General features: G+C 39.6%; 1 protein-coding gene across 6 annotated transcripts in view; it reads right to left on the reverse strand.

The window, feature by feature from the left end:
- The window catches only part of SYDE2 (synapse defective Rho GTPase homolog 2), a 50,656-nt gene that overhangs the window by 13,682 nt on the left and 10,609 nt on the right, over positions 1 to 26,365 (reverse strand). For 4 of the 6 annotated variants that reach the window (XM_065554152.1, XM_065554149.1, XM_024103830.3 and 1 more), the window contains exons 3-4: positions 10,878 to 11,977; positions 6,914 to 7,040 (exon numbers count right to left, since the gene is read on the reverse strand). The exons of 1 other annotated variant lie outside the window; for it this stretch is intronic. In XM_065554152.1, coding sequence (XP_065410224.1) covers positions 6,914 to 7,040; positions 10,878 to 11,977 — 1,227 coding nt within the window. The remainder of the gene's footprint in view (positions 1 to 6,913; positions 7,041 to 10,877; positions 11,978 to 26,365) is intronic. One more of the 6 variants, XR_010589675.1, reaches the window with a different exon arrangement.

Here is a 26,365-nt window from a genome sequence, read left to right on the forward strand (position 1 = left end):
GCCCAAGAAGTGCAGAACTCCTGCAACTCTCACTAAACATAAGAATGTATCAAGATCACAGGGCTTGTCTACACTAAGCAGCTTTTAGCAACAAGGCTGTGTCAACACTGCCTTGTCGCTAAAAGTCAGAGTGTGTGAACGCTCTCTGATATTTTGTCAGCACTTTTGTCAACAAAATACTTTCAGCCCTGCGACCAGCATTACCTTTGTCGGCAGAAGAGCGCTCCTGCCAACAAAGCCACATTCACACTGCCACTTGCGTCGGCAAAACTTTTGTCTTTCGCGGGAGGGCTTTTTTAAGTACCCGTGAAAGACAAAAGTTTTGTCGACAACACTGAAGTGTAGACAAGCCCACAGACATTTGCAGCAATGAATGCAAGGACCTACTTCTGCAAATTTTCTTGATCCCAGAAAACACTAACTAGTAGAGAATTATTGCTATAGTCCCAACGTTAAGGGCATGGCTATACTTGCAGATGTAGAGTGCTGAGAGTTATACCAACCTTTGGAGATCGCAGTAGGGAAAACACTGCCGTGTGTTTACACTGTCAGGTGCAAGCGCACTGACATGGCCACATTACAGCTCTTGCAACGCCACAAAGAGCAATGCATTGTGGTAGCTATCCCAGTGTGCAAGTGGCTGCAACATGCTTTTCAAATGGGGGGGTGGAGTGTATATGTGGGGGGAGAGAAAGTGTGTTTTGGGGGGCTGAGAGTGTGTTAGCATGCTGCCTTGTAAGTTCAGACAGCAGCATAGCCTCCCCGCCCCCACCCCCACACAACAGCAGCATTCTACACTAATGGTTTGCTTTGTCCTGGAGCAGATAAGCATGCCGGCTGTCAGAAACGGAGCTTTGAAAGGGGATATCTGCATGCCTGCAGCCAATTTCAAAACCACGAGAAGAGTGACCACTTGACTTCAGGGGATTATGGGACGTTTCCGGAGGCCAGTCAAAGCACAGTAACGCAACACCTCGCCCACACTGACGCCCGGGCATTTCAGCCAGGGCGTAGCAAGCTTTATGCTTCTCAAGGAGATGGATTACCAGGAGTGCTCCAGCTGCAGAGTACAGACACTCTACGTGCCTTTTCAGTGTGGACACACCGGGAGTTAGGGCGCTTGGGGCTGCTTTAATGAGCTCTATCTTGCAAGTGTAGCCAAGACCATGCACGACATGCAGATGGACATTTATAAAAGTAATTTTGGAAAGGATTGGGGTAGAGAGGGAGGAGGAAAAGGAGAAGAGAAATGTGATTCTGTGGGATGCCAACAGCCAGGAAGCATTTCACTATACCTGCTTCTCTATGAGCCTCGCCATCTGTCTAAAATAGAATCGAGGGCAAGGGCAGCGGGGGAGTGGGTGCGGGGAGTTAACCTCAGCAATTGCAAATTTTTGTAAACAGGTCTAAACTCCTGGCTAATACTTCGGGATGATTATTATTTCAATTGCTTATAGAAAAAACAAGAGCACTAATCATAGCCACTTGGAAACAACAAACACACGCCTGGTATCTAGAAGCAAAAAAAAAACACCCCACAGAATTACAAAAACAAAGAAACCACCTAAAGATGTGTAGGTTTTACTTCTCTCTCCACCCTACCTCTTTTACCACTCATTTAAAAAAACTAATTAAAAAAAATCACTCTCTGTGCTACAAAATGTCCAAGCACAGTATATCATGCAAACAACCACTTTAATTAAGATACAACTCAGTTAAACCTATTATAATCTGATATTTCATTTTAGTTAAAACTCCTTTTCATAAAATGTTACCATAATTAACCTAATAAATGCAGCCTACACTTTGGTTAGTGGCAGCACCTGGCATGAGAGAGCTGGAAGCAGGAAATAGAGAGGTATAATTTTAAGTATCTGCCAAACATAGGACATGTCACTCCCCAAACCAGGACAGAAATACCATCACTTTTGTGTTCTTTAACAAAGCCAGAGTTGTTACAAATCTCAATGCAAAGCCTGCTCTATGAGCCAGCTGTAAAGTAAACTGTGTCACTAAATATTTTGTTAAAAATTAATTTAGCATAAATACAGAGAGTGGGGAGATTTAGTTTTTCCTCCTTAGATGGTCTTCATATGTGGAATATAACTATTACAACTATTATCAATCTTTGTTCTTATTTCTTTGAAAGAAAAGTAAAAAAGGAAAATGTACTGCATTGAAACAATTTTAAGAAAGAACAGTCAAAATTGTAGCAAGTCAGAAAATGTGAAAGCAAAGATTCCAGGAGTAACATTAATTCGCCCCCCATTACACAAATATACTATTTCCTAGTCCTACTTTTCTGATTAGTGCAACATGGCCAAATTAACGCTGCCGTTGAAAGCACAGCTGATTTGTTCCAGCTTTAGCTGTATAACTTTATCAGGGCATTAATAGTTTTAACATTAACTCTCCAAGGTTTTTAAAGCCTATAAATAAGAAAGAAGTAAGAAAAGAAAGAAAGGGCAGAGGAAAAAGGGGGGGGGGGGAAGTCTGGAGCTTTTCAGTTTGAGAAGATTATAAACTCCTTGAGACAAACAGTCCACACTTGAAGCCAAGTTCTGCTCTTGTTGAAACCAATGTGAATTTCAAAATTTACATCAACAGGAGCAGGCTCTTACCCACAGACATGCTAAATGGGTGTGCATTCCTCAGACATGCATCTAAGTTTAAGTGCACACTTCCCAACTGAAAGAAATGTTATATCATGCACACTCAGTACACACTATTCAACCCAACGTATATTTAAATCAAAATTTTTACTCTTCCTTTACATTTGTAAACACATGTCCTTTCAAGGATCCATCTCAAGATTCAGATGACAGCTTTTTTATTGCATGGTCCTCTTCAAAAAGCAAGGCTGTTATATATTCCTGTTTTTTATATATATATATATATAATGTGTGTGTGTGTGTGCTGTCAAGCAATTAAAAAATTAATAGCCATTAATCGCACTGTTAAACAATAACTGAATGCCATTTATTTAAATATTTTTGGATGTTTTCTACATTTTCAAATATATTGATTTCAATTATAACACAGAACACAAAATATACAGTGCTCACTTTATATTTATTTTTGATTACAAATACTTGCACTGTAAAAAACAAAAGAAATAGGATTTTTCAATTCACCTAATACAATAGTCCATAGTCACGGGACCAACCTCTCCCTCTCCCCTCACCCCCCAAGATAACTTTCTCTTACTTCCTGAATAACAGAATAGTTTTGAGCCATGGAGTGCCCTTTGACCTCTCAATCCTTTTGCTGTTCCCTTTGCTAAATTAGCCCTGTAAGAGGCTGCAGTTATTTTTATGAATCTAAGCTATGCTCTCCTGACTGCCAGCTCACTGCTGCTTTCTCCTTCACACAACCACTCACCACACAGAACAAATTTAGACAGCAAGCAGAAACCACCATCCACTTCATTAATTTCTCATTTTTCTGATCCACTGAACTGTTAACTGTATTACATGCTTTACTCAGAGATGTGAATTCACATGGATGGAAGCAGACATGATGCAACAACATTACTACTGGCTAGTTCCTAAAACTGGCAGCCCATTTTATTTTGAGCCACGAGCGCATTTAATTGCGTGTAAGCCAGTGCCAGCCTCAAGAGCATTTCTCCGTCAAATTTAATCATTAAATGTTCATTCCTTAGGCTTTGGAGAACTGTCAAAAGAAAATATCTTCATAATGTTTTGAAAACAACAGTGCTCCTCAAATTTCAATATGGGCCCACATAAAGCACTAGTCTTCAAAAAGAGCTAAGATTTAGGATTATTCATATTTTAGGGAACACATGATTTGGCTTATTAAGAAACCTCTTCTTCATCAACAAAGAGATAATGTAGGTGAATATGCACTAACAGATACTTACAAATAAGGATGGAAAAGTATGCATGATCTTAACCAAGTATGAAAATTGTACTGAGGACTTCCTTTAAGGATGGATCTTAAGCCTGAATCAAGCATTTTTCTTTTTCTCATGGGGTATGAGGGACACCATCCTCACAGTTAGATTTATTGTCATACTGTAGAATAGTAGATTACCAGCATGTGATACTATTAAAAAACAACTTGAAACTGACAGGCACATGTCTACTTACAGTCCTGCTTTAAGCAGGGGGTTGGACTAGATGATCTCCTGAGGTCCCTTCCAACCCTGATATTCTATGATTCTATGATGCCTCTGATATGTCAGCAGGCATTAGAGGTTCATCAAAGACTGAACTGTTTAGATTGTAACCAGTGATAGAACTGGCTATAGTTTGCGTAAGTAACTAGTTCAGTGTGCAGACACATACAGCAACCCTGCCAACTGTTAGAGAACCAGTGCATCGCGAGTCTCAGAACTGCACAGTTGAAGAGGTGCTGTAGCAAATAATTTTTTAAATGCGATTCCTTAAAATATGCTTTTTCTTCAGAAACAGAGCAGCATACATTTTATAACGTATAAAGAAGCATATCTGATTCTTCCTTAAAAACAAAGATATCAAAACTGTATGCCTTATACCTTATAAAAATAAAAGTCAAATGCAAAAAATTAAGAAGCTGGAGTAGTTCACAACAAGAAGTCAGGAGTACAGGAGACCCTGCACATTCAAACAGATGTAGCTTAACAATCAAGAACAACAAAAGCATGCACCAATGTATTTTGCAAAATTAAAGTGATCTTTTGTATTTATCCACAGTATTGTGGGATTGTGCTGGAAGGACCAGACTAGTGCAGCTGCAACACCGGGGCTTTCTTTCTACACTTAGCACTATCCCAGGTCAAACCTAAGCTTAAATCAATTATAAGAAATACTTGAAGTAGTGAGGTGCACAGGTAACTGGAATGCTATGAAATATTTAGGGTTGTCAACTTTGGTTGGACATATTCCTCGTAATTTCATCACATGACATAATCTTTAATTAAAGATTAATCTTTAATTCCTGTAGACTCCAGGACAATCCTGGAGGGTTGGCAACCCTAGAAATATTACTAGTTTTTCTGGGTGTGGATATGAACTGTTTCATAAGTCTTCCATGTGTCTGAATTGCTTCTGTAATTGCTGAAGGTTTATAGTATAATAAGGCTTTATATTAAGGTGCGAGATGCTATTTCAATTTTTTATTGAGCCAAAACTTGTCTTAGCAGTACATCTGTTTGGCCATTACTTAGTTACAGCCCACTATTAAGCTGTTGGTTTCTGATGTTTGACATAATTAAACTCTTGTTTCTATGAGTTAATTCACAAACCTAAGCAACAACAGTCATCTACATTTCCAGTGCTTGCTTACAATGATCAAGAGCAACACAGGACCATAACAAACTCTTGTTGAAAGAAACTGGATATGAAACTGGTCCTAAGAATTATCATCACTTTTTTCTTGTGAATTTATTAAAAGAAGTTAAATCAAAGAATATTTTAAAAGATCTTGATGAGTGTTCATTGTGCAACCTTTCAAAATAAAGAATATATAATTAAATCCAGTATCCTGCCTCTGGGAATAGCCAGTAACTGGCAAAAACCAACAATGAAACTAGCCAAGTAAACAGTAAATAGGGTTGGTCAAGTTCTATTCTGCAAAGATATTATTTAGCAAACACCATAAAATTAATTGCATAAAATCTGCTGATAAAGTTTTTCTTCTACTCACCCATCCTTAGCAGTAAGTTACTTTTTTTAAATATGCATAAAATCGAAAGTTGACTGACAATATGTTGGAAATTAAAGGACCAACAATTAAATAACACAACTGTTATTTCTTTACAAGTGACAGAGGATGTTGTAGCCCAGCAAAATTTGCACCAGGGCTACCACATGCTGAGTAAATTTTCAAGCCCTGAATGTATATGAAGGAAAAATTCCATTCCAATTTCTGCAGGCAATCAATTTATACCATGAAGCTTGAAAATAGATTAATATTTGTTATGTAAAATAAGGTTAGTCATAAAATTATTCCACCTTTTAAAAAAACAAAGATTCCTACTACTAAATGTTACAGGTGAAATGCACAGTATATACCACAAAACATTCTGGTTTATTTCCAGAAGGCTATCCAAACTAAGACTCTCATCATAAAAATTGTCTCAATTCTCCAAACCCTTACCAGTAATCCCACTGAGTGGCAGGAATATGAACTACACAGACAGATAAGACTTTAGATAAAATCAGCCCCAAATTAATTTTCTATAAATGACCAACAAAAAAAAGTATGCATATGATCAGGTTAATAGATAATTATTTCCCACTGCACACCTTGAATTTCTATGCACTATTCACTAATCTAGCTCCCACATAAGTCAATGAAAGTTTTGCTATTGGCTTAAATGGCAGCAGGATCTGGCTCTAAGGACCCAATTCTACAAGGCCTTATGGACGTGAGTAACTTTCTGTATTGTGAGTAGTCCCATTGAAGCCAATGGAATTATTTGTAAAATTAGCACAAGGACTGGGGCCTAAGCTCGTAAATAAGACCAGTTTCTTTGTACTCTCCCGTTTGGCTATATCCACATGCTGTCTCTTCTCTTAAGATTATAGGATATTGGGAGCAGGGACTGAGTTTTTGTTCTGTCTTTGTACAGCATCTAGCCCAATGGGGTACTGGTCACGACTAAGTCTCCCAGGAGCTATCACAATACAAAGAATAAATAATCTTAAAGGTTTGGCACACCACGGAGACCTCCATTCACTTCAAACCCCTATCCACAACTCATTACACTGTTTCTCTATCACTGGCACATCTCATTTTTACATGACAAAAGTTAGGATTCATCTTCCCTTTCTTGTTCAGCAAAACGAAGTGTAACTAATGGATTTGTCTGTGTGACTCTCCAATGAGCCATTTTAAAGCACAATTTTCTTTATTTAGATAGAGATTTCTCATAGTTATATATTAAAAACAAAAGTAAGTGCATTACCTGTTATCACATTAATATCTGGGTATTGGTTTTCACAGAGAGTAACAGCCTTGCTATCCCTCTCAAACGCCTCTCGAAGCTCTTTCTTGACTGCTGCTGAACCACATAATCGGTACAGGCCTACAACCTAGAAGTAAAATCATGGCCACACTGTGACATATTACCCATTACAGAGCACTAAGTAGTGCTACTCAGATAACTGGCATGAAAAGAATGAGATGTTTTACAATGTCTTCTGTTAAGGATGAAAAAATGCTCACACCCAAAAACTTACTTAAGTAAAAAACAAAAGCATATGGCAAAATCTTTTAACGTCAAACAGCAACATGTTATCAATACTGTACAATGTCCTCAGTCTGGGTTATAATAGTAAACAAATAATACTGTTCTCTACAATACTGAAACTCAATCTCTTATCAGTTTGTTTCTATGGATGCAGCTAATATCCACAGCCACACATATTGAACCATTATGTCTTTGACAGAAAGTGATTTTTATTAAGCTATTGGTTTATCATTGAGTCACTCAGGAAGAGCACAAAAAGGTTTCCATGTACCCATAGCAGATGCTAGCAATGTTCTGTTTAAGAATAAATGTTTTAATAAACTCTGATAAAAAGTTGCAGAACTTAGTGTTAAATATTAGTGTAAAGCAAACAACTCCCTCCCCAAAAGACTATTCATTGTTACACACCCACACACAAACCCTTTTTATTGACAAGGAATGGGAATAATGTCCTAATCAACCTCAATGATTTTTATAGTAATTTGTAAAGGAGAACTAGAACAATAAACTGTAATACAAAATGGAAAAAAATTATCAAGTCTTTACATTAATCTAAGTGCTCTTTGCTGCTCACTTTCTAGTGGCTTCTTTAAAAAAAACAACTTCCACACTCATTTTCTTCTGTTGTGATACACAAACTAGAACTCTGATCACATTTACTCTTTATAACCACTGATGAGTGGGTGTAATCTCAATGAATAATGCAAAGTTGTGCAGGTGAAACTGCAACCCTCTTGCTACTCTGCTTGTTCAGCTCACCGCTTTTGTGCTAGTGTAACAGTTTAATTCCCAATACGTTAACTCCTTTGAGTGTAAGCAGAAAATAATTTGGATTAGAAAATTGGTCTTGGACTTTGTAAGGTAATTCTACAGATATTAGTCTATTGATGATTAATAGGCCCTTCAGTAAACAAGCTTCGTACCTGTGAAACACGGCCACAGATTATGCACATTAAGAAACAAGGATATGCTGTAAATCAATTTACAAAGAAATTATTTCGATTTTATTTTGTTAAGTGAGTAATTTAGTATTGACACACTTGCTTTCACAGCAGTTAACTATATCATTACCAATATTTAATTATATTTGATATCATATCCACTGGGATATCAAGAGACAACAAATGTACTCTAGCATCAGGTAACCAAGAAACAAATTTGAGAAGTGTTAAGATATTACGCCAACATATACATTGTTTCAAGTTACATGAACACTTTTATACAAAGCAGGAGGTTATATTTCCTAAAGTTATCTAACACATTCAGGTACATGGGAACGGTATCTATACACGATTATCATGCATCGAAGAGTACTTGGCGCATATACTTCTACCCGCTCTAACTTGATATATTTATCATTTTAAAAACAACTTTGTATTTTGGTAACACCCATTCTCCATACACTTCTCAAACATTAAAGAACTAAACCTAAAACCACCGCTAAGAGTGAGAGAGTTATTTTGATCCTTAAGTATCAGAGGGGTAGCCGTGTTAGTCTGAATCTGTAAAAAGTAATAGAGGGTCCTGTGGCACCTTTAAGACTTCTGTTAGTCTTAAAGGTGCCACAGGACCCTCTGTTACATTTTGATCCTTATTTTACTGACTGGTAAACTGACTTGTTTACCTGCCCTGTCCGCAGGTTCGGCCGATCACGGCTCCCACTGGCCGTGGTTCGCTGCTACAGGGCAACGGGAGCTGCTGGAAGCGGCACAGGCCGAGGGACATACTGGCTGCCATTTCCAGCAGCTCCCATTGGCCTGGAGCGGCGAACCGCGGTCACTGGGAGCCGCGATCGGCAAACCGGTGGACGGGGCAGGTAAACTGGCCCGGCCTGCCAGGGGCTTTCCCTACGCAAGCGGTGTCCCAAGTTTGGGAAACACTGGTCTAAGGCTACAGAGTGAGTCATGAGCAGAGCAGAGACTGGAACCCAGGAGTCCTATATTATATATGATGGCTTATAAAAAGGGGCATTTGTTTGACCATATGCTAATGGTCAAATAAGTTACCTGGATCCAAGGCTCACTGATGTACATGAAGAGTTAAGAAATGAAGGCAATGGATGTTACAACCATATAACTGAAAGCAGAAATTAGCAATGTATATGCAGATATTAGACAAACACTCAACTATTAGCCATAAGGTTTTACTATCACAGCTTGTTAAATCATCCAGACACCAGTGACATTAGCAGAAACACAAACTTACATTCTGTGTAGTTCAGTAAGAAATCCAAGAAGTTTCATGTATAGATAGTCAAATGTGAAATTAACATGCACGGTACATTTAATGTTCTCAGTCTTGTTTGTACAGGTTGAAAAATTACACTTCATGCTTAGAAGCACCAGGCACCTGAAGACAATTCAGATCCCAATTGTTCAATGATCAGTAATGTCTTGATTGCCCGATATCATCTGCATGACTAGATGCTAACAAGCAAGTGCTGTGGTAAAATCGGAGTCACATGATCAAAGTCAAAAATGGGAGTGGTGAAACCATTTGGCCCAGAACCATTCACCAAAAATGGCACAATTTTTAAAATGTAACAAGCCAGGGGGTGTGGCTACTTCTGAATTGCAGGGTTCATCAAACAGAAGCGCACACCTTGAATGAAAGTGTGTGTCAGAGGCTCCCAGGCCTCACACATGTTATGGAGCACTATGTGAAAGTTGTTCTGCTAACTTCAATTAAATTGGCCAGAGGAGAAGTCTGCCATGAGAACTGTGCACCTTCCTTACTTTCTAATTTTTTTCAGCGTCTACAATTGGAAGTGTTACTGGAAGATGAAGATATCATGATTCTTTTAACACATTTTACAACCACTAGACTTATCAACCATAAACTATACAAGATGAACAAAAGACACTGCACAACACTACTAGATTTTAGAGTTTATCTTACAATTTTGGGGTCCCCCCATGAAGAAAGAAAGCAAGCAAGAAAGAAAGAGTGTGTGTGTGGAGGAAGACAATGAGAGTTCTGTCTCCTTTTTGTCCAACTGCCAGAGGGGTAGACCAGACTTGGCCTGAGAAGTTTTTAGTCTATTTGGGGGCTTCCCAAGCAGTAGCTTGTGTTTAAAGGCAGACGTGTTATGTATAGCAGCATAAATAAAGGAAAGGCTAAGGGACAAATCAGAGTCGATCCTTCACATTTTGGCTTGTGAATGCATTTGCTAAACTGAAGTTTTGCCAGGATGATAGCAAATAACTTTATTTTAGATGGCACAGTGCCTGAATTGTGGGTGTTTGGGAATTTTATATCTTTTCAACATGTATGCAGCAGAAATAGTCTTGTGGAATGAGCCATTGGTTGGAAGTCAGGAAGTGGTGAGTCCTAACCCCAACGCTGCCTTAACTGAGGAGTTACTCCAAGTGCCATAATCTACAGTTTTATTTATGTTCCCATTGTCCTAACACACCACTGGGTCTGAAGCAGCTGAAAATGCTGGGTTCACCCAGCCTTACTGTTCCTCACCACGTTACAATGAGCAAGGGGAGAAATTTACACACTGACAGCAATAAAGTGATGAGATCAAATAAGAGGAGAAGCAAAGAAAAAAAGACACACTGTGGGAAACATACTTACTGTATTGCCTTGCTCGCTGCTCAAATTCTAAACATAACAGTGCAAAAGGAAATTCAGCCACATGATATAGGATAATTTTTTAAAGAGTTTACAGTACCTGGCAGCCTCTCTTTTCAATCTCCACAATACATTTCTGCATCAGAAGCGGTACCATCAAGCCCACATTTTCCTTCTCAACAACTTTTCGAGCACCTACTCCAAATATCACTGGCTCTCGATCTGCAACTAGACCATCAAGAGAATTCTCCCACTGTTCTATGAGAGTCAGTTTGACATAAATAAGCCCTCTGGGCTCCAGTTTGACAGCCAGCTGATGCGTCTTTGTCACTCGAAAAAGAGTGGGGAGAACCACTGTTCCGTGACAGCAAACACGATTTTTCCGTGGGGTAGGCTCCCAGCTGAAGACCACTAGTTTTAAGTGCTGGGCATTTTCAATTTCTATGTTGAAAGTGTGGTCCATATCTAAAAAAGTCGTCCTGCATGTAAGCAAGGCTGTTCTTGCTTTGTTTACTGAATCTACCTGAATTGCACAAAAGACATCTTTTGAGTCCATCCGTGGCGGTTTCAAATCTTCAGCACCATAGAAGTGAACACTCATGAGTCCGGATATGTATTGGGAACATTTGGGTTGATCAGAAAAGCTGTAATGTCTAAAGGCATCAATGTCTATTTCAGTTTTATTGCTGTTACTTGGAAGGGTCTCTTTTCCTTTCCCAAACCTGCTTACAGAACCGTGTTTACCCGATTTTGCTATAAGTTCAGGAGAGTCTCCATCACTGAGATAACCACCTTTACTGGAGGATTTGGAACTCCCACTGCTTTTCTTTTTGTAGCCGTGTTGTGATGATACACTACTGTCAAGATGGTAGCGACTTATAACATTCCTGCTAGCAGCTGCTGTTGCGTTTCCAGAAGATGGTAAAGATGTGGCTTGGCTTGTATCCTGACAGTCACCTTTCAGCAAGGAAGAAGGATTATCTGAACTATTAGAGCTTGAGGTTCCTTTGATGCTCAGCTTCCTGCTGAGTTCTGGCAATTTTTTCATTTTCATTGAAAGTTTTCTCACAGTTCTAGGAGATTTTATTTTATCAGGGAAAGGCCAATTAATTGATCCTCCTTTTTTCAAAGGATTAGGACTTGGAGGAGAAATTTCTGTCGCTCCTGCCTCAGCCTTGTTTGCAGGTACGATTCCAGACCCTTTAAAAGAAAAATAAAAATAAAAAAATAGAAATGCATTTTTAAAGTTGCCCATTAACAGCAGTTAGCAGCAACAAAAAATTGTGAACTATGGAAGAAGTTAGTTTGTCAATATTCAATAAATATGGGATCTACTTAGACAAATATTGTGCATCACTTAAACAAACATAAGTATTTCTGCACTTTGCGGACTTTTTCAGCCAAAAGTTGGCAGAGGACAGTCAGAAGCTTGATTCTTCCCATTCTATTGAGGCTTTGGCTAACAAAACAGAATTGGTGCAAACAACATATAAACAATTCACTCATCCCACATACCTGTGTAGTACTCCATCTGTTTGTACAATGTGTCCTCACACAAGCTGACTTGACTGCTTCAGCAGGGTACAGATGCCAGGTAGCCATGAGTTTAGATGGGAAGACTGTGGAACACTAGAGATACTCTTTCCTTTGAGTACTGCCACTTCCCTTAGACTACTCAAGAGAGCATAAAGCCTGCAGTGCTCTGCAATGAAGTACTACAGAGGAATCCTCCTCAGTGCACACATCTTTCTTCTTATTCTCATAAGAGCCCTGCCTCTGTCACTGCAGCTGAGAACCCTGTTCCATTGTCTCCCCCTCCCTCTCAGTGAGTATCAGAACACTATTCCACTACAGGCAAATGGCCTTACGTACACCTTTCTCTTGGCAGCTACTCTGTCCCCCTCACTCTGCAATGACAAGGAGGAGATTGAATGCACATATGAACAGCCATACTGGGTCAGACCAATGGTCCATTTAGCCCAGTATCCTGTCTTCCAACAACGGCCAGTGCCAGGTGCCCCAGAGGGAATTAAGAGAAAAGGTGATCGAGTGATCCATCCCATCATCCACTCCCAACATCTGGCAAAGAGAGGCTAGGGACTCTGAGACCATGGTGTTGCATCCCGGAACATCTGGGCTAAAGCCATTGATGGACCTATCATCCATGAACTTATCTAGTTCTTTTTTGAACCCTGTTATAGTTTTGGCCTTCACAACAATCCCTGGCAAAGAGATCCACAGATTGACTGTGCATTGTGTAAAGAAGTACTTCCTTTTTTGTTTGTTTTAAACCTGCTGCATATTAATTTAATTGGGTGACCCCTAGTTCTTGTGTTATGTGAAGGCATGAATCATATTTCCTTATTCACTTTCTCCACACCAGTCAAGATTTTATAGACCTCTATCATATCCTCTCTTAGTCACCCATTATCCAAGCTGAAAAGTCCCAGTCTTTTTAATCTTTCCTCCTACAGAAGCTGTTCCATACTCCGAATCATTTTTGTTGCCCTTCTCTGTACCTTTTCCAATTCCAATATCTTTATCCAGATTGGGCAACCAGATCTGCACTTGGTATTCAACATGTGGGCATACCATGGATTTATACAGAGGCATTATGATATTTTCTGTCATATCTCTCCCTTCCCTAATGGTTCCCAACATTGTTAGCTTTTTTGACTGCTGCTGCACATTAAGTTTATGTTTTCAGAGAACTATCCACAATGACTCCAAGATCTCTTTCTTGAGTGGCAACAGCTAATTTAGACCCCATCATTTTGTATGTATACTTGGGATTATGTTTTTCAGTGTGCATTACTTAGCATTTATCAACACTGAATTTCATCTGCCATTTTGTTGCCTTGTCACCCAATTTACTGAGATAGATCCCTTTGTAACTCTTGACAGTCAGCTTTGGACTTAACTATCTGGAGTAAATTTGTATCATCTGCAAATTTTGCCACCTCACTGTTTAGTCCCTTTTCCAGATCCTTTATGAATATGTTGAACAGCGCTCATCCCAGTACCAACCCCTGGGGGACACCACTATTTACCTCTCTCCATAATTGACCATTTATTTCTACCCTTTGTTTCCTATCTGTTAACCAGTTACTGATCCAGGAGAGGACCTTCCCTCTTATCCCATGACTGCTTACTTTGGTCAAAGGCTGTCTGGAAGTCCTAGTACACTATATCCACTGGATCACTCTTGTCCACATGTTAGTTGACACCCTCAAGAATTCGAAGATTGGTGAGACGTGATTTCCCTTTACAAAAGCCATGTTGACTCTTCCCCAGAAAATGATGTTTACCTATATGTTGATAATTCTGTTTTTTACTACAGTTTCAACCAATTTGCCTGGTACTGAAATTAGGCTTACTGGCCTGAAATTGCCAGGAGCACCTCCGGAGCTTTTTAAAAAAATTGCTATCACATTAGCTATCCTCCAGTCATCCGGTACAGAAGCTGATTTAAATGATAAGTTACATTCCACAGTTAGTAGTTCTACAATTTCATATTTGAGTTCCTTCAGAAATCTTGGGAGAATACCATCTGGTCCTGGTGACTCATTACAGTTTAATTTATCAATTTGTTCCAAAACCACCTCTAATGACACCTCAATCTGGGACAGTTCTTCAGATTTGTCACCTGAAAAGAATGGCTCATCCTCTGCAGTGGAGACTGATACAAAGAGTTCATTTAGTTTCTCTACAATGGCCTTATCTTCTTTGAGTACTTCTTTAGCACCTCGATCATCCGGTGGCCTCACTGATTGTTTAGCAGACTTCCTGCTTCTAATGTACTTAAACATTTTTTGCTGTTAGTTTTTGAGTCTTTGGCTAGCTGCTCTTCAAATTCTTTTTTGGCCTGCCTAATTATACTTTTGCATTTGACTTGCAAGAGTTTATGCTCCTTTCTATTTTCCTCAGTAGGATTTAACTTCCAATTTTTAAAGGATGCCTTTTTGCCTCTATTCGCTTCTTTTACTTTGTTGTTTAGCCATGATGGCACTTTTTTGGTCCTCTTACTATGTTTTTTAATATGGGATATACATTTAATTTGAGCCTCTATTAGGGCATTTTTAAAAAGTTTCTATGTAGCTTGCAGGCATTTCACTTTTGAGACTGTACCTTTTAATTTCTGTTTAACTAGCTTCCTCATTTTTGTGTCGTTCCCCTTTCTGAAGTTAAATACTACTTTGGTGGGCTTCTTTCGTATGTGTCTCCCCCTCCCCCGCCCCAGGGATGTTAAATTTAATTAAATTATTGTTGCTATTACCTAGTGGCTCAGCTATATTCACCTCTTGGACAAGATCCTATGCTCCATTTAGAACTAAAATCAAGAATTGCGTTTCCTCTTGTGGGTTCCAGAACTAACTGCGCCAAGATGCAGTCATTTATGGTGTCAAGAAACTTTAACTCTGCATCCCATTCTGAGGTGACATGTATCCAGTCAATATGGGGATAGTTGAAATCCCCCATTATTATTGGGTTTACTATTTTTACAGCCTCTCAGGTTTCATTCCTCCCAAGAGTCCCAAGTTGCCCTGCCTCTTAGCTGCCAAAAACACTTCCCTCTTTCTTGGCACAATGCCCCCAAAACAGGCTTGGAAGTTAGGCAGTTCCCAGGTGACCTTCACCTGTGAAATAGCTAGTTTCCCAAGGCTTAAACAAGTCACACCACACAGACATTTTGTTGAAGAATAAAAGCCTTCCATCATATTAACAGTGGGAGGAGGCCGATGAGGAACGCTAGCAGGCATACACCAGAAAGGTGTCATGTAATTTTCTATGCTGAGTGCACACATGCTCTTCACCCTATGACAGAAATCAGGACGTTGAAGGGAATACCAGTCTCAAAGACAGTGGATCGGATTTTCTTCTCATTTTCACCAGGGTCAATCAGGAGTAATCCCACTGAAACTACAGAGTTACATCAGAGTAAAATTAGGGTACACACGAGAGGGGAACTGGGCCCAGTAATTCAAGCTGATCAGCAGGAGTGAGATCATAGTGCTTATTGACAGTCTCTTCATTTTGAGTCCTCTTTTTCTCCCTTGTAATATTTATGTTCCTCCTTGGTAGCAGCTACTACCATATTCATTTTGCAGTTTGGATAACATAGCTGTCGCCACTGAGAATTTAAGACCACTTCACAAAAGATCACTAGATATGGGCAACTAGAAAGACTGTACAAAGTGCACCTTTCTCCCACCCCACCACAACAGGAAGAGGTCAGAATACAAAAAAAAAAACCCTAAACTTCTATTTTCTACAACTACAAAAACAGGAAAGTTTTAACTATCAATCTTGGTAATAAAATGCATGCTGATCCATATAAGATTAGATGTTACATAGCTTCTGTGCATTCCGAACCTCTTTAATATACTTACTTTTCTAGTTGGCATATTTGGTCATAACATTGACAAAACTTCAAGCATAAATTACAATCCTTTGCTAATACAGGACTGGGAGAATCTGCAAATCAGCAAGCATTGCTTACAAAGGATACTCAGTAAGTCACACTGTCATATTTAATAAAATGTCTGCACCTTTGTTACTACCATTAGATTTTTAAAATGCTTTTAGCTTTAATTCATAGCACTTCACATAACCAAATGACTCTACAGTCATTAATTGATCTTCACAATTCCCCTCTGCTAACCTGATTTTCTTTTCACCATTTACAAGGTTAGTTTATTTTATGCATTTCACTCAGCTTGAACAGTGAAATCATATAGGCTAGTTTCACTATTTTATTAAAACCTTATTTTTAATTTGTTTTTGCAGATGTTACAAAAATCTAACTTTTGGGGACTAATTTGAGTATTATTCTGATAATTTTTACAGATACAATTTTTTTTTTCAAAAAGGTTCCTGATAGTAAAAAAAATTCCAGTTCTGAAAAATAGTGTATAAGATCTGTTTTCCAGCAGAATTTTCTTGCTTCCTCAGTTGCTGTGTCCCATTGAAATAGTTTCCTTACAGTGAAAGAACTTTTTCTAGCATGCCTGCTGTGTTTTTCTGGCAAGAAGCTAGTAAGAAATGTGGCATTTGATAAAACTGGACAAAGCCTTTCCTTGTACTGCAAATCACAGCACAGTCCCACTGGTGGGCTGGCCTGAAGCATTCCATAGTAAGCAGTACCATGCCTGCTAACATTAATCTTCCCTTCCTGTCAGAAGTCTCTGGCACAGGCTTAGAAAAGCAAGCCAACATATTAAGCTTCTCTCCGTTTCATTAGAACTGAAGAGTCAATCTAACATTCTGACTTTTATGTGTCCAACTTCTGCTGTATTCAGCACTGAACAGTTAAAATGAAATATGTGGCTGAGTGAAACTTTAACAGTCAACTATTATACAGGCCGGTATTTCAATGAGTATTAAGCCACATGTTTTTCCAGTAAAGCCAGAAAGTTGCTAAGGTATGCACGTGATTTTCAAAACAGTATACAAAACAGATTTTAACAATCTGCAAAATGTAACCTTACTACAGTCTAAATCTAACAACTTTTTACTCTGCAATACAGATCACTCTATATGGCTTTCATATAATATTGCTTAAGGAAATAAACTGCTTCTGGTTACCTATAGTATGACAAATCATAGAATGTCGTTATGTAAACTCAATCCTAATTTCCAACTACCACCCAATCAGAATCTTATGATCACGTCTGTTACACTTAAAAAATATTCTGCAGGAAGGATGGCAGGAGGAAATTATATCTACGAGGCACCTGCTGTTTAAATGACTACCAAGGCATCACCATGAAAAAAACAAAATGCTTTGTAATTTACTGCCCAACACACCAGACTTTTTCAGTAAGTTTGAACTTTTGCAAACAGTCAAGTTGAAATAATGAAATTGAAAGCCATTACTTACGTTTTCTACATAAATCAGCTTTATACACTTTTATTTGTTGGCTTTATAAGCATGAGAGAGAGAAAAAGATGTTTTTTGCAGAACAACTCAGTTCAGAGATTTATAGTTTTATATTAGACTGGTTGCAAGTTTTCCTGGAAGGACACTATATTGAACAAAAATGACTTGGCATTGTACGTGATTACCTCAATGAGTTATTTATTGACTCTGATTAACAAAGCAAATGTTTAGGTTTGTGCAATAATGCGATTGAACGAAGCTATAAAACCTTTTTCGTAACTGAAAAGAGGCAAGTAGCCCATGGGAATTGCTACTTTTCATCTCAGCTTTTTATTCAGAATCAGTGTCCATCAGTCCTGCAGGTTAGTCCTAATGAAATCACATCTACACAACTGTGCCCTAAGGGAATAAGTTAGCTCACTTTAACCTGGAGAAGAGAGCTCTTCTTCAGATTCTGGAAGCTTGAAAGCTTCTCTCTTTCACCAACAGAAGTTGGTCCAATAAAAGATATTACCTCAGCCACCTTGTCTTTCTATATAAATCTCTGTCAGACTGATTGCCAACAAGTTGTATTATTTTAAAGGCATAATATTTGATTGTCCTGACTTACATGCAAGTTTTCCTCTATTTTCAGAAGTTTTAAAGGTTTAACATTCACTTTAAAATTTACCAGAAAAAATGTAATTTTTTATAAGTAATGAGTTAAGGTGAATGGATAACTGGCCAACAGTCTGTTACAATTTTAAAACAAACATCCAAGTATATAACGCCAATGAGAACCTGAAACTACTACTGAACTAAAACTGCTGTTCAGTATAACCTTTTCCTATAGTTTTCCAGGAATACTTATCTTAGTAGGCATGATACATCTAATTCTGAAAACATCTGTTTAAGTTCATATAAAGCTTTGTGGTACAAACACTACAGTTAAAACCATACCATTCTTTAAAAAGACAGCTTTTTTCAGTGGCTTCTAACAAATTTTCCTTTACATCTGGATTTCTCATGCTTTTTTTCAGCCTACTGATGAACTTTGGAATGTTTATAAGCAAATCAAAACAAAAACATCCACATACAAAAGCAATTCTGGTGTAAGATATCCAAGCCAGGGGGGAAAAAACCCCACACAATATTATTTTAAGTCATAAGACTCACAAAAATGTTGGGCCAGATCCTCTCCTCTTGTAAGTGGCATAGCTCCACTGAAGTCAATAGGACTACACTGATTTACACAAGCTGAAGATTTGGCCCATTAAGTCTTTTTGTGCTCAGAGAGCTCCAAACCTGTTTCGATGTAAAAAAATAGAATTATAAGCAGTCTCTAATGAAGAATGTGCACTTTCCCAAATTTGAACAACATTGGTTAAGAAATAAGGAACTTATAATTTCCGCCTACTTTGGCAAAATGAAAAGGAGACAGAAGGGGAAAAAAAAAATCCCATTTTTTAAAAAAAGGAAGTAAGCGTTAAATGTTTGCAAATAATTCAAATAAATCGAAAATTACTCCTTCTTTAAACCTATGGACTAAAAATTTTTCCCCCCCATGACAACTACCATTTTTCGATCAGATCTAGCTAAAAGTTCTGGGCTCAATTCCTGCTGATGACCCAAAGTGTGGGAGTAGAGAGGTTGTTACAGGTTTAAAAATCTCCCCATGCTGCTTTTATTGGAGTTAAAAACCTTTCCTGAAAGAGAGGAGACTTGGTGTTCTGATAGCAACTAGGCTGTGATAAACCCCTCCACTCAGCAATCCTAGCTATCCGCTGTCCCAATAGACTAAGAGTGAATTATTTTAAGTAGTCCATAATTAAAGAGGTGGTGACTAGAGCCTCCAGAGGCACATAATGTAAGTAAACCGGCTGAACTGCCTGCTCTTCCATTACAATAATGATTTTTTGCTGAGCACCATACAGCTTAAGTAATATTTCACTAGAGGAAGAAACAGATGAATAATAGTGGTTTAGCTCACTAGCCAAACGTGAACGTTCGAAATCTACAAAACTAGGATGAATTTGCTGCCTATTTTTCATATCTTAATGTTTCTCCAGCTCTGATACGCCAGTCTGGAACATCTGGATCAGTCACTTTCCTCACATAAGTTATAAGCATGCCCTTTTGACCCCGCCCTGTCTCCTGACAGACCCAGTTCTTGTTGTTCCTTTCACAGTGTAAGATGGAAAAGCAGTTCCTACTCCTTTGTGACAGCCAGGTCATAAAAAGAGTTATTTAGCACAAATCACAAACCAAGAAAGAGGGACAACACCACTACTTCAACTCGAGCTGCTGGGTCTATTTGCCTTTTCTGCCTGTAAGGCTGAGCTGTCAACTGATGCCTCACATACACATATGACTAGGCCCTCAATCTTCAGAAGCGCTAGCAAACCTGCTTCAAGTACACAGAAGAGATAGGAAGCCCTCTTCCATCTGTAATTTATTGGAAGGAGGTGTAACACTTTCTTCACAAGTCACTTACAGGTTTAAACTAGTGTATATGGTGAATTCTCTGTAACTTGAAGTCTTTAAACCATCATTTGAGGACTTCAGCAACTCAGCTAGAGGTTAAGAGTCTATTACAGGAGTGGGTGGGTGAGGTTCTGTGGCCAGCAATGTGCAGGAGATCAGACTAGATGATCATGATGGTCCCATCTGATCTTGAAGTCCAACTTCCTCTGTTCTGCTTGACTTGGCTTCTCTCCTTTTGTTCTAGCACCACCCAAGTAAAAGATGACAGTTACAATCCCATTTCCTCTGCAGAGTTCAACTACCTTAATTATCAGGGAGCTGTGGGGATAGAGTGAAGCTTAACACATCAAGATTGATGGTGTCCTATCAATAAAGAGCACTAGGACCTTTCTAAAGCATCCCAGGCTATCCTAGTATTACAGTCACTACCCACAAGCCTACCCACTAGGATTTTACACTGAGTCAGCTATCTTGGTATAAACACATAACCCCCCCCCCTTTTTTTTTAAAGCAGTGAAGATGTAAAGTAAAGTGACTGACCCAGAAGTTTCACCATACTGTTAGAGATGGAGAATAGGAAAATGTATCTGTGCCTTACCTGAAAATTTAATTACTTAGAGGAATGAGGCCCACATGACATTGGGTCTCAACTGTATGCAGCCTTGGAGGCAGACCAAAACCTACCAAATCAGTGGCAGTCTAGGTGAGGCTCCCCCTCTGCCAGTTCCATAGCCCTAGGCAAACTAACAAAATGCATGGTAAGGAAAATTAAGCATTAAGACTAAACACGACAATCCTCCTGCAGAGCAAGATATTCAATGTATAAGAAGCTGAGTGCCAATTAATAATCCCATCTCTTTCCCGAATTAACAGCCAAAGGAGGGATGGATCTGTGAACGTCATTGCTCCAAAAAAAGGAGATTTTCAGATAAGGGATACATTTTCCTATTCTTACTCGTAATGAGGTCCACAGATCCATGACATTGGAATTTTCATAACAGTATCCACTGTGTGTATATGACTGTATATAGTCCCCACACAGATGGAAAAGGGGGTAACCCTTTCTTAATAGTTACTGGGATACTACAGTGAAGAGCACCCATGTACTGAAGGCAGCATCAGACAACGATAGCATGTTCAGCTTGTAGAATTTGGAGAAGGTGTGAACAGATGACCAGGTGGCTGCTTTCCTCTTTTGCTTGTAGGAGGTCTTTCTGCCCATGAAGCTACCACAGCTCTGAGGAAAAAGCTCTGCTGTTAGAAGTTGGGAGTAACCTTTCTTTAAAAATTTTATATATTATATTTAGGGCCCTACTAAATTCAGAGTCCATTTTGGTTAATTTCACGATCATAGAATTTTAAAAATCATAAATTTCAGTTTCAGATATTTAAATCTGAAGTTTCATGGTATTGTAACTGTGGGGTTTCCAACCCCAAACAGGATCGTGGTGGGAGGGTCACGAGCCTACTGTGGGAGGCGGGTCATGGTATTACCACCCTTACTTCTGTGCTGCCGCCTTCAGAGCTGGGCAGCTGCTGGCCAGGCACCGAGCTCTGAAGGCAGCGCCACCACCAGGAGCAGTGCAGAAGTAGTAAGGGTAGCAATACCATACCATGCCGCATTCACTTCTGAGCTGCTTCCAGCAGGGGCGCTGCCTTCAGTGCTGGGCTCCGGCCAGCAGTTCCCGCTTTCCGGCTGCCCAACTCTGTGAAAAATGGTCTCTCCTACAATAGCCAGATTTCATGGGGGAGATCAAATTTTTTACGGCCATGAATTTGGTAGGGCCCTTATATATTATATTATATACACACACTTTTATGCTTCTGACATACAATATCTTAGCCACTTGGAAATGGAAGATTTTGAAGCTTTCTTACACTTTGACACTGGATAGTAAAACATAAAAAGCATTTGTCCTTCTGACCTAAGCTATACAATGAACATAGACTTTGAGAGCTCTGCAGACATCCAAAGTATGCCACAGTTTCTCTGTGGAAGGTATTGGAGCTGGACAGAAGGATGGAAAGATAATTTCCTATGCTCTATGGAACCTGGGGTTAATCTCCCACATTAAAACAGGGTTGATTCTTATTACCACGTTCTTTATAGAAGGTGCAGCAATGAAGTTCCAGGAAAAGAGGTCCCAACTCAGACAGTTTGCAAACTAACATGATGGCTATCAAAAAGGCCATGTTAGAAAGTAATTAACACTTTCACAATTGATTCAACTGGATGACCTGTAATGGCACTAAGAACCAGGTAAGAGCCCACAAAAGAACTCTCTGTACTTCAGGAGGAGGAAGAAAAGATGCGGCTCCAAAATAAACAAACAAACAAACAAAATCTCACCACACCCACACTATGCTGGACATCTGGATAAGATAAAATCTATTACTTGTCTGCCGCACTAAGGATGCTAGACAAAGCAGCCACCTGGCCTCTGAATGTCTGAACTGCATGACCTAGCCTGAGTCCAGCTTGAAGAAGTTCAAGAATCTGCAGATGTGTGGGTGAGACCCTTGTTCTGGTACCAATGGTAAACCTCAACCAGGCCCTAGAATACGCTGAGTTAGTAGATTTATTACTGGAATCTACAAATGTGGCTATTAGCTCTCTGACTAAGCTTGTTGGCTTAAGAGGGTCTGTTCAAGAACCAGGCAGCTAGGCTCAGACTGTCTGGATTCTGATGCATGACTGACGCTGGTAGTATCATAGAATATCAGGGTTGGAAGGGACCTCAGGAGGTCATCTAGTCCAATCCCCTGCTCAAAGCAGGACTAATCCCCAGACAGATTTTTGCCCCAGATTTCTAAATGGCCCCCTCAAGGATTGAACTCACAACCCTGGGTTTAGCAGGCCAATGCTCAAACCACTGAGCTATCCCTCCCATCATATCCTTTCTGGATGGATAACAGATGGGAGGTCTTCGTATTCTGTCAAGTAGGTCAGAGAACTGACGCCTCCTTGACCAGAATGGGGATACCAAAATTACCAGTGCTTCAGTTGCTCGCCTGATCTTCTGTAGCATTCTGGCGAAGGAGAGGAAAGGCACGTAAGAGACTGTTTTGCCAATCTTTCTGACAAGACATCTGTTACCTTAGCTTTGTGATGCTGCCAGCAAGAAAAGACAAACCTTGTGATTCAGGTGGGAGGCAAATAGAGCCCTTGCTGGGAGACCAAATTCTTTAACCAGTTGATGGAACACCTCTCGGTGTAGTTCCCACTTGGGATTGTCTAATTTTGGCCTGCTGAGCCAGTTGGCTGTAACTTTCAATCTTCCCTTGGATGTAAAGGGAGAGAATTGACTGCAGACTCTCCTTTGCCCAAGTCATCAGGAGGTGAGCTTTTCTCTGAGGGACCATAGAACGCAGTCCTTTTCTGTTGAAATAAGACATTTTGCCTGTCATGATCAGCACAAGAGAAGAGCCCAGACATGGGAGCAGAGCCTCGAGATCATATCAGATTGCCCTGAGCTCTTGCCAGCTTATACTGTGCTTGCTCTCTTGTTTGGACTAGATCCTTGAACAGTCCTTGATCCCGTGTGATAGTTTTATTCCTCCAGGCTTGCATCTATGGCAGTAACTGTCCTGACTACTTTACCTCTTGAAAAGCCTGCTTTGAATCTGCTCAGTCGTCATGGAGAAATTACTGAGGGCTGGATAAGAAATAATGGAGGGAGGGATAAGAGGAATCTCTATAGTGGCCCAATGTGAGCACAGACCCGCTTGAGAGGGGCCTGAGTCTCCACAGAACAGGCACAGATCTCCCTGCAGGCACTCAATCAGCAGCGAGGTGCAGTAGACACAGTGTCTGGCTTTCCCTCTCTTCTGAGCCTTCTCTGCCATGCTGCACTCTGCTTGGGTGAAGAGAAGGGATGGACTATGGGGAGAAAGGGAATCACCTCTGCCAACAAAGGCAGATGGTGACAGCCTGGAGATTTAAAGCCCTTTTTTAAACTGCCCTGCAGCAAGAAGGCGCTGAAGCAGCAGACAAACATAAGGCAGTTTCTCAAAGGTGGCAGGATAGGTGTGACTCCAATGACAGACAGGTTTGGCCTGCCTCCAAAGCTGCATAGACAGAGATCCAATGTGATGGATCTGTGGCCCTCATTACAAGTAAGAAACATCATTTACAGGTAGCTATTCTAATTTCTTTTAGACCAAGACCCAACACCACAGCTTCAATTATACTAGTACATTAAAAACCACCACCAAAAATTGTGCCTAAATCTTCCAAAGTAACATTTTACAATTCTGTGATGCAAACCATTATAAAGAGGTGTCATTTTTCAACACTTTGCAGGTTATACCAGCACTGAATAAGCTGTACAGTTAGGGTTCATTTTTATACAATTCTATATTTTGAATTTTGTATATACTAATGTTTAGAAAAAAAGGACTTTTCAGTTTGTACATCATATCTACTTCTCCTTAAATGCATGTCAAAAAAGCACACTTTTTATTTGCATCCAATAAAACTTTTTTCCTACAGATTCCAAAGCATCAACTCACACTTCTAATTTAAAATCTAGGTTACTTTTAGAATGGATTACTTTATCATAAAGAATTAAAAGTACTTTTATAAGAATTTTAAATTTGCAATTTTGCTTTGTGGAAAATACTAAATATTTGGATTTACTTATATCTAATTCTATATCTCAGTAACTGTTAAAATATTAAGCATGGCCAGGACTATGCACCAAGGAAATTAACTTGCAAATCCTTATTTACATGAGTAGTACATAAGTGAGTAATCCTACTAATTCTGGAACTACTTGTATGAGCGAGAACTAAAAGCAAACAAGAATCTACAGGATTAGGCCCCAAGACACTGGTACAGTATTTAAAGAAAAAGCCCATTCAGTACACTGTTTGGAAGGACTGCTGAGAAGTAATTAAATCCCAATGTTTATGTTTTACTAAAGAATAGTTTTCAAAACCATTGTAGCATTTTCAAGAAATTAAAACAAAATCATCAAAAACAATTGGTATCTCTGCTGAAAAACAGTCATAAAAACAATATTTCATTAATAAAAAGAACACCCTAACCATAAACCCCCCCCACTAAAAACCATCGATGTTATTAGGAAAACAGATAAAAAGCATTGTTTTTGTATTTAACCTATAGTAGTACTCTTTGCTCAGACATCTTCCTTGCTGGTAAAAGCAGACTTGCTAAACAGTCATGGGGCATTAGACTCAAATACATCAAGCAGTAACTCTCGTCAATGAAGATCTAGACATTCATCTACTGCATAGCAATTGCTTGTGTAATTCAGACTCTGCCCTAATACAAATAAAGTTAAATCGGACGTGCTGCCCTTCATGTGGTAATTTTGTCTGGATGAGCTGTCATTTTAAATTTGACTGAAAATAACTGTAGACACCTTAACTGGATTAAAAGAAGCACTAACTACTCCTCCACAATAAAGCCAATTACTTAACAGCAGGCATCCACTTCATCATCAATTAATCCAGTCAATGTGATCACTATTCAATGCACACAAAAAAGAGAGCTGCTTTAAAATAGTTTAATTAACTCAATATAGAGTAAACTTCACAGGAGAAATCCATGATCAATTTTACCAGACTTCATTATAGACATACATTCAAAGCTTCAAATTAATCTGAAGGGATACAACTTTGATTCTCCAACATGAAAAACTGTAGCCAGTTTTGCCTAATACATAAAAGGGTTTAGTTCTTCAAAAGGAGCAAGTGACCCCTATTAATGTTCCTGAGAATCACATCTGTATTGAGAGATTAATCTCTTAAATGGGTCAAACACAGTTTGTAGGGCAAGCGCACACTTGGCTTCCCTGCACTGGTCTGCTTATTCTGTCACATTTTGCAACCAAATGTAATAGTACCAGTTATTTAATACAGACTACAAAGAAAATATTTTAACTTGAATATTCTAGACCAGGGGTCGGCAACGTTCGGCACGCGGCTCGCCAGGGTAAACACCCTGGCGGGCCGGGCCAGTTTTATTTACTTGCTGACGCAGCAGGTTCGGCCGATCGCGGCCCCCACTGGCCGCGGTTCGCCGTCCCGGGCCAATGGGGGTGGCGAGAAGCCGCGGCCAGCACATCGCTCGCTCGTGCCGCTTCTCGCCTCCCCCATTGGCCCGGGACAGCGATCGGCCGAACCTGCCGCGTCAGCAGGTAAATAAAACTGGTCCGGCCCGCCAGGGTGCTTACCCTGGCGAGCCGCGTGCCGAACGTTGCCGACCCCTGTTCTAGACC

This window comes from Chrysemys picta, chromosome 8 (assembly GCF_011386835.1).
Source record: "Chrysemys picta bellii isolate R12L10 chromosome 8, ASM1138683v2, whole genome shotgun sequence".
NCBI classification, from domain to species: Eukaryota; Metazoa; Chordata; order Testudines; family Emydidae; genus Chrysemys; species Chrysemys picta.